The sequence below is a fragment of the Lycium barbarum genome, chromosome 11 (genome assembly GCF_019175385.1).
Source record: "Lycium barbarum isolate Lr01 chromosome 11, ASM1917538v2, whole genome shotgun sequence".
Lineage (NCBI taxonomy): Eukaryota > Viridiplantae > Streptophyta > Magnoliopsida > Solanales > Solanaceae > Lycium > Lycium barbarum.
The window spans coordinates 102,234,996-102,247,320 of NC_083347.1; the positions used below are offsets into that span (position 1 = coordinate 102,234,996).

General features: G+C 34.2%; 3 protein-coding genes across 3 annotated transcripts; 2 read left to right on the top strand and 1 right to left on the bottom strand.

Moving 5' to 3' along the window:
• The first annotated feature begins 2,357 nt into the window (after positions 1 to 2,357).
• LOC132620031 (uncharacterized) lies at positions 2,358 to 3,595 on the top strand. The gene is made up of 2 exons (XM_060334761.1): positions 2,358 to 2,799; positions 2,892 to 3,595. The coding sequence occupies exons 1-2, from the start codon at positions 2,358 to 2,360 to the stop codon at positions 3,593 to 3,595; spliced, it is 1,146 nt and encodes a 381-aa protein (XP_060190744.1).
• A 70-nt stretch (positions 3,596 to 3,665) lies between these two features.
• LOC132620032 (uncharacterized) lies at positions 3,666 to 4,766 on the top strand. Its single transcript, XM_060334762.1, has one exon. It carries the CDS (start codon positions 3,666 to 3,668, stop codon positions 4,764 to 4,766), a length of 1,101 nt encoding a protein of 366 aa, XP_060190745.1.
• Positions 4,767 to 9,476: 4,710 nt separating this feature from the next.
• LOC132617791 (uncharacterized) lies at positions 9,477 to 10,789 on the bottom strand. Its single transcript, XM_060332866.1, has one exon. The coding sequence runs from the start codon at positions 10,480 to 10,482 to the stop codon at positions 9,988 to 9,990; it is 495 nt and encodes a 164-aa protein (XP_060188849.1). The 5' UTR covers positions 10,483 to 10,789; the 3' UTR covers positions 9,477 to 9,987.
• Between the last annotated feature and the right edge of the window lie 1,536 nt (positions 10,790 to 12,325).

The window sequence follows — 12,325 nt, forward strand, 5'->3', positions numbered from 1 at the left end:
AGGGAAAACCCCAATTTCCATAACTAAGATAAACCCTAATTTCCATAACTAAGATTCTTGAGATAAATGGAAGATCCAAGCTTAGGGATTAATTATCCCTTGATTAGATGATTAGAAACTAATAAATGCCCCAACAAAACTTCATTTGGATTGAATAAAATTCATAAAAACATCTTAGGGTTTATGACCCGATTTCCCAACTAGTTCATGAAAAATTACAATAGATTCTTTATTTAAACAAAATAAAATCATAAAGAGAGAGTAGAGAACTTACCCAAAGAAAATTCATCCAAAAGCTCCACAAAATCGCCCCAAAATCTCCTCTAGGTTTCAATTTGATGAATGAAATGAAATGGTTCGAGTTAGGGATTTTAAGGATCTGGAAACAACGATTTTCACATCTGCGGTACCCGTGCCCCCATAAGCGATATCACATCTACAGAGAAATGTCTGCAGATACGGATTCATTAAATAAGTCAGCATCTCGTAGATGCGGGACAACTTTCACAGGTGCGGTCTCGCGCTTGCGGAAAAGACCTCGCAGATACGAAACTGCTTAACAAGTCAAACCCTTGCATATGAGGACCAAGCTTCGCTGAGGTGGGCCTGTAGATGAGGCCAAACCACCGCAAAAGCGGCACACCAGAAACCAGCAAAAATCTGGTTTTCACCAAGTTCAACCCAAAACCTAACATTCATTCGAGACCTCCCTGGTACAAACCAAACATGCATACCTATGTAAAAACACGCTACGACCTCACCCGTGCCCTCAAAATTCTCAATGGAGCTCATCTTGACCCCGTCAACCCCCTAAACCCCAAAAATAAGTTTCCAACCAAGGGACCAAAATGCTCCCGGGTGCCTCGGGAACCGAACCAATCACCCCACCAAGTTAATAACGACTCTCTAGACCTCATGGAATGGATGAAATTTTAAAAAAGTTCGTTTACCCAAAAGTCAACTATTGGTCAAAAGTTTTTTACTTTAAGCTTCTAATTTCCTCAATTTGACCAAGACTCGCTCGACTACCTCAGGAACTGTTTCACCCATTCCTACAAGTCAAACACGCTCTAATGAAGCTAGGGGAAGGATCAACATGGGTAAAAGAGTTAAAATATCTAAACGACCAAACGGGTCATTACAATATCCCTCGCCCTTTTTCCGTTAAACATGCATATATTTGACTTACAAATTGTGCTTTTAAATGCTTTGGTTGCGTATATTTGTAAAAGTTAAGATAAAAATCGTTGGGTAGTTTATAAGATTCCACTGGTTGGATTATTAGGAAGAGAGAAAAGGCCTATAATTTGTAGTGAAAGTATCGACATACATGCATCAAACTTTCTATGTCTATAAGCAGGGGCGGAGCTATAGTTATATAGGGGGGTTCGGCCGAACCCCCCAGCTTTTTCGTAGACCCTGTATTTGTATTAGAAAAATTAGTAAATATAGATAACATTTACTTGCGAACCCCCATATATAAGCAAGCAAACGGTTCAGTGGCTGGGTAGTGCCTAACGAAGTACTATCCCACTCGTGATGCAGGTTCGAATCCCGCTAGCACCCATTGCTTTCTTTTTTGTTTTCTTTGATATAAAACACTACTTTCTTTTTTCCCTTCTTTTTTTTTTAAATAAGGCCCCAAAAGGGGCTGATTTTATTAATATTAAAACAAAGGGTCCACAAGACAAAAAAACAAAACATAAAGCAAAAAAACAAAAGGGAAAGTGCAGTTCAACAAACCACAAAAAAATGGAAATCTAAATCTATAGAAATTCTCCCATCTAAGCTCAGCTATTTGAGTTTATTTCTTCAAGCTACTCCAGATCGGTACCCATTTAGCTCGAATGTTGCAGTTGAAGAACCCATTTTGCGTTTGTGTCATCCAGATTGTGCAAATATCCAGTACGGTATCCATTGTTATCTTCAATTTCCTCTTGTTTCTCTTTGAAATTGTTGTCTTATCCAGCAATTGTTGTTCCCTTGTTGTTTGTTGTAGCTCCGAATTCCTGAATTTGACATGTATCAGTATGATATTTATCTACATGTATGATATTTATCTGCATATAAATTGTACCAACATAGAGTGCAATATGTTTCTCTTTAAATATGAGACCAAGCTTAAGATATTTTTTTGCAAAATAAATTACTTTAAGATTGTGAACTATGATTAATTAAAGAAGTGCAAATGCTGTTTTTAGATGAGTCTACACTAAGATTATTTGATTGTTAAATGTTAATAGCCTTTAAAAGCTATGGCGAACTACAGCAGATTTATATTGCTTTTGTATGCTCTCTAAAATTTGAAGTGTAATTTGTGTTTTCTTGACTTTTAGGATCTTTAAGCAAAAGTCAAGATGATCGCGAATTTCTTCAAGCCTCAAGCTCCTTCAAATACTATTCCTAGCTCTCCTTTGCCAAGTTCTCATTTGCCAAGTTCTTCGTCGCCTGTCAATCTTTTCAATGCATCGGATAATGACAAAGTGTTGGCTGATTTGGATCTTAAATCAGATCCTGCTGAAAGAAAACAAATGTCGAAATTTTCTCCTAATATACGTGACCGAGTGAGGAGATATTACATACTAAAGAAACCTTTCCAACCTGAAGAATTTGAATTTCCAAGTAGAGATATTGGAGGAGAATTGCATCGTTTTAATCCCGATTGGTTTAACGATCCATATTCTCAATGGTTAGAATATAGTGTTAAAAAATATGCAGCATTTTGCTTATGTTGTTACTTGTTTAAAAATGAGCTTGGAGGATATGGAAGAAAAGTAAGTGATGCTTTCACAACGAAAGGTTTTCGAAATTGGAATAAAGGTATAGAAAAGCTGAAAAGCATGTGGGAGAAGTGAATAGTGTTCATACTCGATGTTTCATGATGATGCTAGATTTGATGAGTCAAGAACAATCTATTCTAACTTCATTTGACAAGCCTTTTGAGAAATTTAAAGGTGATTATCGGGTTCGCTTGAATGCTTCGGTTGATGTGATAAGGTATCTTTTAAAAGAAGGAATGCCTTTCCGGGGTCACAATGAGTGTGTAACTTCTACAAGAAGGAGTCATTTTCTAGATCTCTTAAATTGGTATGCCGATAAGAAGGAAGATGTGAAAAATGTGGTACTAGAAAAAGCTCCAAAAAATAACACCACGACTTTTCCCGATATCCAAAAAGACATTGTGAATTCTTGTGCAAAAGAAACAGTGAATGCAATTATTGAAGACTTGAACGGAGATTACTTTGGGATATTGGTTGATGAGTCTAAGGATGTTTCTCATAAGGAACAAATGGCTCTTGTCTTGAGATATGTAAACAAGGAGGGTAAAATTATTGAGCGTTTTCTTGGTCTTGTTCATGTGAAAGATACATCTGCAAAGTCATTGAAAGAAGCGATCTATTCTTTGCTTTTAGACCATTCTTTGAGTCGATCTCAAATACGGGGACAAGGTTATGATGGAGCTAGTAACATGCAAGGAGAAATTAATGGTCTTAAAACTCTGATTCTGAAAGATAATTCTTCAGCATATTGCGTACATTGCTTTGCTCATCAATTGCAATTGACTCTTGTAGCCGTTGCAAAAAAAACATCATGATGTGAATAATTTTTTTGACATTCTTGCCAATGTTTTAAATATCGTTGGAGGTTCTTTTAAGCGTAGGGAGATGCTTCGAGATGATCAAGCTGAAAAATTAGAGGAATTACTAGTGCTCGGTGAAGTTCATACGGGAAGTGGATTAAATCAAGAACTTGGACTTCAAAGGCCTGGTGATACCCGTTGGAGATCTCATTTTAAGACGGTACGTAACTTCATTTCCTTATTCTCATCAATTGTGCATGTACTTGGAGTTCTTGCAAATGAGGGTGCAAATTATCATGAGAAAGCAATGGCAAAAAGTCTAGTGGAAGACATTAGATCTTATGAGTTTATCTACATGTTGCATTTGATGTTGAAAATTTTGGCGATTACATATGATTTGAATATGGCTTTGCAACGAAAAGATCAAGATATTGTTAGTGCTATGAAGCTTGTTGATTTCACAAAAAGAAAATTGCAATCAATGAGGGAATCTGAATGGAATTCTTTGGTAGAAGACGTCTCCTTATTTTGTGAAAAGAATGGTATTATGATCCCTGAAATGAATGAGAAGTATGGTCTTGGAAAGTCGAAGCGTAAAAGCTCAAGTGTTATATATTCTCATCATTTGCGTGTGGAAGTTTTTTATGCTGTTATTGATTTGAAACTTTCAGAGCTTAACAATTGTTTTAGTGAAGTGAATACTGATCTACTTCTTGGCATGGCTAGTTTGAGTCCCGAGAATTCTTTTGCAAATTATGATAAAAACAGGATCATGAAGCTTGCTACTTATTATCCAAATGAGTTCGGTGCTTCCAAGCTTGATGATCTTAGTTTTGATCTTGACAATTATATTTACTATGTGAGAGAAGTGGACAAAGCTTTTTCAAATTTGAAAGGACTTGGAGATCTTTCGATGGCGTTGGTTAAATCAAATATGCACAAGACATGGGGACTTGTTTATTTGCTTGTGAAGTTAAGCTTGATATTACCTGTGGCTACTGCAACAGTGGAAAGAGCTTTTTCCTCAATGAAGTTTATTAAAAATGACTTGCGAAGTAGAATTAGTGATGACTTTTTGAATGATTGTTTAGTTTGTTATATAGAGGATGAAGTATTTGAAAGTGTACCTAATGATGCGATCATTGATCGTTTTCAAAAGATGACAACTCGTCGAGTGCAATTGTAATGATAATGCTTATATTTATGTAGTGTATAAGTAGTTTGTTGCCTTTTTGAATATATTAAATACCGATACTTGTTCGTTAGTTTAACGGTTGTTATACATTAGCTTGAGGTCGTTGTCCTGTCTTATGATTCGAACCCCCAGACTTGAAATCCTGGCTCCGCCTCTGTCTAAGCTTCTAATTTCCTCAATTTGACCAAGACTCGCTCGACTACCTCAGGAACTGTTTCACCCATTCCTACAAGTCAAACACGCTCTAATGAAGCTAGGGGAAGGATCAACATGTGTAAAAGAGTTAAAATATCTAAACGACCAAACGGGTCATTACAATATCCCTCGCCCTTTTTCCGTTGAACATGCATATATTTGACTTACAAATTGTGCTTTTAAATGCTTTGGTTGCGTATATTTGTAAAAGTTAAGATAAAAATCGTTGGGTAGTTTATAAGATTCCACTGGTTGGATTATTAGGAAGAGAGAAAAGGCCTATAATTTGTAGTGAAAGTATCGACATGCATGCATCAAACTTTCTATGTCTATAAGGAGACGCCAGCAGAAAAGTACAATTGAAGACTTGATAAGTCGTTTTTCTTCCTACTCTGCTCTTCCTCTCGATTGTGTAAATAGTTGCTTAAAAGTTTAGTGATTGAACATTCAAGTTATCCTTTTTTTATTTTTGCTTCTTAATACTTTTTTTTTTTAATAAAACAAGTTCTCTTTCGGCTGTATAAAGTCAAATCAATTTAATTTGCAGAGAGGACAATATAGGTGATGTAAGTTTGATAAGCAGGACTTCCAATCTGTTTGGTTTTAGCACGAAATTAAAGCACTGAATATAAATGTGTAATTGCAACTTTTGGACTCGTCCATTATTCAAAATTGACATGGTCATTCATTTAGATTTTACACCTTTGGGGCCTTTCTCCCACCCACTAGTTTCTAAAGACGAATTCAAAATTTTAACTTTTAGATTCTTGTTACTGAACTCATCATTCTTTTAAAATTATGGGTTGATAATCGTCAAGGGACACGACTTTGACATTAGAGGAATTGAAAACCTATGAATTTGAGGTCGTTAACATGGCGTCCAATTGGCAGTTGCAGATATGACTACTTCCATAACTACGGCATACCCTATATTTTATTTGCATGTAAATATAATATATTATAAGTAACTTTGAAATTAGCTATGAATTTCGTCGTTAAATTACTCATAGTTAACATAGTTTTTTTTTTTTGTATAATCTGTTGGTAATTCATCGCTAAATAGAATTAGTGACAAATTTTATTATTTAGCTACATAATTTATCCGTCGTTAATTCCTTTTTTTTTTCCCTTGGAGCTTTAAATATATAACTTATTATTGGTTGGTATGTTTATTTTTGAAGTGAGTACAGTAAATCTACTGATGCATGCACGTGCATTTTAATTGCTCTTTTCTATCAATTGGTCTTTGAATTTGATGCAGTTGCATGTCTGTTCCAATATAATGGTTTCATTTAAAAATTAAAGATCCGCAAATATATATGTATTCCTTGAATAACACCAAAACAGTGATATAATGTAAAATTTAAATCAAATTCAATGCTTCGATATGTGATTGGATCACAATCTGAAGTAGTACATTATTTGATTTCCATTGAAATTTGGGTTTGAAAATATAATTGCAGTGTTGAGGGTCTACCAACCGGCAAAACAACACTCAAAATGGCAATTTTCTGAGCTTCCAGACTTATTATATTCCTACAATTATTAATAAAACTAACGTATCCATTGAATATGGAATGATTAGTGTCAAATTGCCAACCTGCTTAGATACTTTGTGGGTCTAAAATCTAAACGCCAGCCAGTCGAGATAATCTCTTTTTTACTCCATGTGTTGTACTTAGATTCGTGGTTCTTTGTGTACGATTCATTTGACAATTACGTACCATCTAAGAAGGTACGTTTCAAAAGCTTGTGTTTCAAAGTGTATTAATTATGTTATACCTGAAGGCTATCCTACTCATAGAATTTTAGGTGTGTAACATTCTTGTAATTCTTTTTTGAAAATTCTTGATTTCACCACAGTCATATATCAGCGCAATTCAGGTTACATTAATATGCGCCTAATTACATTAGTCATTTGTTGTAAAATAAGAGGAAACGACAAATGCAGGCAAAGCAAAGAAAGAGATACAGAAGATGAGAGTGTAGATATTTTCTTATATTCTTCCAAGTGTCATACATCACATTTTATGCCTCTATTCATATTATTACATAGAGGGTGGTTGCATAAAGCTGCAATAAACATGACATTAACTATTGAAATCATGGGGAAAGATCGCCGGGGGAGATCATGGAGTAGGTTATAGAGGTGTCGGATGTAAATAGAGAAGAGTAGCAGGTGCGAACACGAAGGGATAACTAGGATCTAGGACCAATTATTATTTGGGGGATTAACGATTATAAAAATAGTCAAATATAGGGAGATAACTCGAATCAGGCATAATTTAAAAGGGATCTGAATAAAACGCGACAAGTTTAGAGAGATCTTTAGCTATTCTTAAAAAAATATAATTTTATGTCTCAACAAAAGCCCCATAATCATGTTGCTAGTACTTGCATTCAGCATTCACGCCATGCAAAATATATAAATAAAATGAAAATACATATCTCCTGATCACGATTAAAAAATAGAAGTTTATATATGCAGCATGTCTTGCATTCATGTTTAGTGTAAAGTAAACGTAGACAATTTATTTTCTTCAACCTATTGCCTTTCGATAGAGTCATGCACCTAATGATCACGTGTAATCGTATATTCATTATTTCCGTTACCGAAATCTTTTGACTTGTCTATGTTTGATTTGATTGAGCCGCATCAATAACTAGCTTATTTCCATGACCTTTAGAAAGATTTCTGTTATCAATTACCATAAAAGATCTTCCGTGATTATTATGCATGACTTCAGTGTTAGGTTCATCTCAGTCACTTTTAAAAATGGTACTTATTATAGTGGTAGAGCATCTGTCGTTAGTGAAGAAATTAATAATAATTATTGAATTCAAAAGAGAGAGGTGCCGTTTGGGATCAAAACTTGGTGATCCCTAAAACAATTAGTGGGTACACGTTAGAGTTAATTTTAGTGTAGTTTAAGAATATAGAGTCCTATCCACTTAGTTATTAGGATTATATTTAACAGTTAGGTAGTTAATAATCTTCATTATTCATTCACTCCGAACTTGAAATTCGATGAGAAATTGTTCAGTCTTCCCTATAGATGCTTTGAAGTAATTCTCCACATGCAAGAAAACGTAGTATACCATAGGCTGCGTGTGGTTTGAAAGGTAAATCTTTTTCAGAATTTTTTCCCAAAATAAGAGACTTTATCTCATTATCCAACACCGGCTAAAATGGAGAAAAATAAAAATGAAGAAAGTTATTTTTCTCCTCCTAAATTTTTTGTGTTTAATTGCCAGGAAATACTGTTGTTTTTAAGTTTTTTTTTTATTTTTTATAAACACACATATAGGTTAAATTAGTAAATATAAAAAATAATACATAATAATATGCTATAACAAGTTAAATTATACAATTAACATCATCCGTCCATACCGAGAGCCAAGATATCTTGCTGGTAATTCAAGAGTCTTCAACTGGTTTCACCAGCCAATAGTGTACATCAATTTAATCACCAGCCAATGTCTACTTGCAAGTTCAAATAGTAGCTATTTATGTGTCCTTCCATTGACTTCCTAAATTGTTGCAATAATTCATCCCATTCATTTTGATTAGTAATGTTGTTTAAAACATTAATACAGCTAGCTAGAATAATTATATTAGTAGCATATATGGTCCTAGTAATTTCTGGCATGACCTAGGTGTCCTCGTCAGGCGGAATCTAACTTTGTCTCTATTTTGGCGACATTTATAACTTTGTTTTCTTCCTTACAATTTTAAACTAGTATTATGCTCTTATCCACCGCGTATTTATCATCCATGCTCCATGCCCTAAAAGATGGCGTACGTTGGTGGCATTTTCTGCAAACAAAATGGCCGAAAATGTACTCAACAGCGAATACCAAATCGATGAATACAAGACACTATATATTTTTCATATATATATTTGTCACTTAATTTATAGTTAAATACTATAACTTTAATATTAACTTTTATCAGCTAAAATTAAATTATTTTGTTTAGTATAAATATCGTGTGCAAATAAACGTTTACAGAGATCAACCCTCCTCTATCCTTATCATCTTCTTTTGTTTCGGTTCTGTCCTTATCATCTTTAAATGTCTCGTAATTTTCAACTTTTCGAATTGACCATTTGGTGTTTTCCAGTCATTGAGAGAGTTGGCAGACTAAGTTCGAAAATTTTCAAGAAATAAAAGAGAAAATTATTCAAGATTTAGTCCAAAATTTATGCCAAAAATTCAAAAACAGAATTTCCAAACGCAAGAACTTCAAAAAAATGCCACCTTAACATTAATAGCTATCATATATTACCATTCATGACGCGTTAATGTTATTTACTATTCCTATATTAAAGTTACAGTGATTGATGGTAATTAGTAAATGAAAATGTCACGCAAATTGCGATCATGATTGTTGATTCCATAATCCGAATGGCTTATCAAATCCTTTGACTTTCAGGGTAAAAATTAAAATTATGATACAACCCCAACTATCGTTAATAAGCAGCAAAGAAAATATCATAGAAAAACAACACCAATTTTGAATCACCCAAATAATAGAGATTGAATCTCAACGTATTTACAAAAGATTGAATCTCAACGTATTTACAAAACCTACTATTTACAAATAAAATGAACAACACCGTAATCCAAAGATTAACAATTATTGCTACTCTAGTGATATGAGTGAAAATCTTTCACATCACGAACAACAACTTTCCTTACCCTTTTTCACTTCTCCTTCTCTGATCTCTAATGCAAGGGATCAGATTGATCTTCGGATGTTGCTTCCAACACCTCCAAAATCAATTGTAATTTCATCTCGCGCGTTTTCCAAGATCAATCTCCAATTTTCATCCTTTCAAAATATGTCTTTTTACATAATTTCAATGACCGAAAGGTTAATCCTATCCACAATACCTTTCTTCTTTTCTGTGACCGCCACGTTCTGATCTATTCGCGAGCACCTCAACTATTTTATCCTTCTTGCAAAGGTATTTTTACCCGATAGAACAAAAAGTTATCAAAACAAGGTTTTATCCTACTCCGGTATTGCACTCAACCTCGTTGTGTGCTTCCCTCTCCTTCCACTACCACCACCACTATTCCTCCCTTTTCTCAATGAACCATCTGCCACTTTCCTCGCCACTTTGCAACCGCCCTTCCCTTCAAAAAATACAAACTCCTTATTACGCCACCCACATTTATCTCTACAACAACTACTACTACTTCTTTTCAACGCAGAACTAGCCTTCATTGCTAACGCTGCCATTTCATCCGCCCTAAGCCTCCTTCTTAGCCTCTTCAAAGGCAGAGCAAAATACAGTTGACCTAATTGAAGCTCTTCATCACCATTTATGGCGGAAATCATATCTCCAAAGTCCATTTCATCCGAGTTACAAATGAAAATGGTTGGATCTTTTTGTAAGAGATATGAAGCTTTTATGGGATATGAGAACTCTTGTAATCTTCCATCTTGTAGTATTAATTTTGCCGTAGCAACAGATGTAGATTCACACGAATTGCATATACCCATTTTGTTTGATTCAATGGATTCGCCTAGTTGATTGTATTATTAGAAAATGGAGGAAGATGGATGAATGAACTAAGGAGAACTTTATGCGAAGAATAAATGGGGAGAGATGCAAGGAGGAGGTATATAAGTAGGAGAGAAGAAAGAAGGGAGGTATATAAGTAGGAGGTGAGAATGGATTGAGTGAAGTACCAAAAAGCCATGTCAATTGTGTAACAATAGGACAAAATAATACTATAATTATTATAATTATAATATTCATAATATTGATCGAACTATCTCACGACGTCTTGGATACAATTTTGATACCTTTTAAGGGCAAACAACTCAACACTTGAAGTATAAAATAACCCAGGTGACGAAGAGCTGATATCCAGATGTCAAACCTTTCTGTTAATATGAGCTCTTAGAAATATCATTTTTTTCTGCTAGATCAACTTTTATCGTGGAGCAACTACTCGTCCCTTTGCCCCTGTTGAATTTGTAAGGCTAACTTATGTCTTATGACGTTTTGAATACAATTCAGGTACCGCTTTATATGGTAAATAACTTATCAAAATTTGAGACATAGAACTATTCAGGTGGCAAAGAGCCGGTGTCGAGATCTCAAATCTTTCTTATGAGCAGTTGGGAAGATCATTCTTTTATTTCTAGATCAACTTTTATTATTGATCAACTACTCGTCCCCTTGCCCCTATTGGATCACTGAGGCTACTTATGCTTCTGTTCGACTGGCGGATTTCAAAGTTAAGTTCCTTTTACCTTCGCATGCACTCGAAAGTCAATCTTCATCTGCCTCGACAAAATATTTATTTTGTCATATCATTATTTATCTAACTATTTCTACAAAAAATTATGTTTAATCATGAAACTTTTTAATATAGTACTAGTACTTTTCAATTTCTAGAATGTTATTTTAAAAAAAAGCTGGATATTTCAACTCAAACATAAAACTTAAGCTTGTCTCTTTGTTTTTCCTCTTCAATAGAGGAAAATATTACTTAGTATTTTATCCATTTTAATTTGTGTGATATATTTTTCTCTTTTGAAATTTATGATTTAGAACAAACTATACATAATTGTTCGACTATAGATCATTTCATAAGAAAAAAGAAAGTTACATATATTTTAAATAGTAAAAGAATCTGTTTTTAACATACAAAAAGAATTGAGACCATGCAGTAATAACTACAGTACATACAAATGCAAGAAGTGGAGCGAACTAAAATGGGAAAAATAAGGGATGGCCTTTCAATTCTAGTTTTGCTATTGCCATTAATGGGCAGTGGCCTTGTCAATCTGTAAACTCAATGAATGACAGACAGGCTGTATAAGGGGAGGATATATACTGTCTCCTTTCAACTCTGCCCCTCGTTTCAAACAACTGCTCATTCCCTGTTGCCCTTTCCCCGAGTAAAATAATCTATCCGTTCTAATTTAAGTATCTTACTTCCTTTTTTGGTATGTCCCGAAAAGATTTTTTCTTTTTATATTTAGTAAGTTGACAATTCAAACATCTTACATGACAAATTTATAACCACGAGATTTAAAGGACAGTACATTATACGCAATTTTAATTTAGGACAAAAGATTCAAAAGTCTTTCTTTATTTTTTAAACTCCATGGCTAGTCAAACTAAGATGCTTAAATTGGGACGGGAAGAGTAAATCAATAGCTATTTTTGCGCAACTCCGTTATTACGCGCTATTAACGTCTCTTCAAAATAGTGAAATATAGGAACTCTTATAGGAATCTCAAGGTAATATAATAATAATGGGTCACAATCTAATATTATGTTGGAAAGAAAAATTAAAGAACACAAGAATGTAAAAATTTCCGGATGCTT

What these genes read in the sequence shown, in the direction of transcription:
- LOC132620031 (XM_060334761.1), top strand. Translation starts at nt 2,358, where the DNA reads ATGATCGCGAATTTCTTCAAGCCTCAAGCTCCTTCAAATACTATTCCT. An exon ending in TGATGCTTTCACAACGAAAG is followed by an intron (nt 2,800 to 2,891) that starts GTTTTCGAAATT and finishes TGATGATGCTAG; the next exon opens with ATTTGATGAGTCAAGAACAA.
- LOC132620032 (XM_060334762.1), top strand. Translation starts at nt 3,666, where the DNA reads ATGCTTCGAGATGATCAAGCTGAAAAATTAGAGGAATTACTAGTGCTC.
- LOC132617791 (XM_060332866.1), bottom strand. Translation starts at nt 10,482, where the DNA reads ATGGGTATATGCAATTCGTGTGAATCTACATCTGTTGCTACGGCAAAA.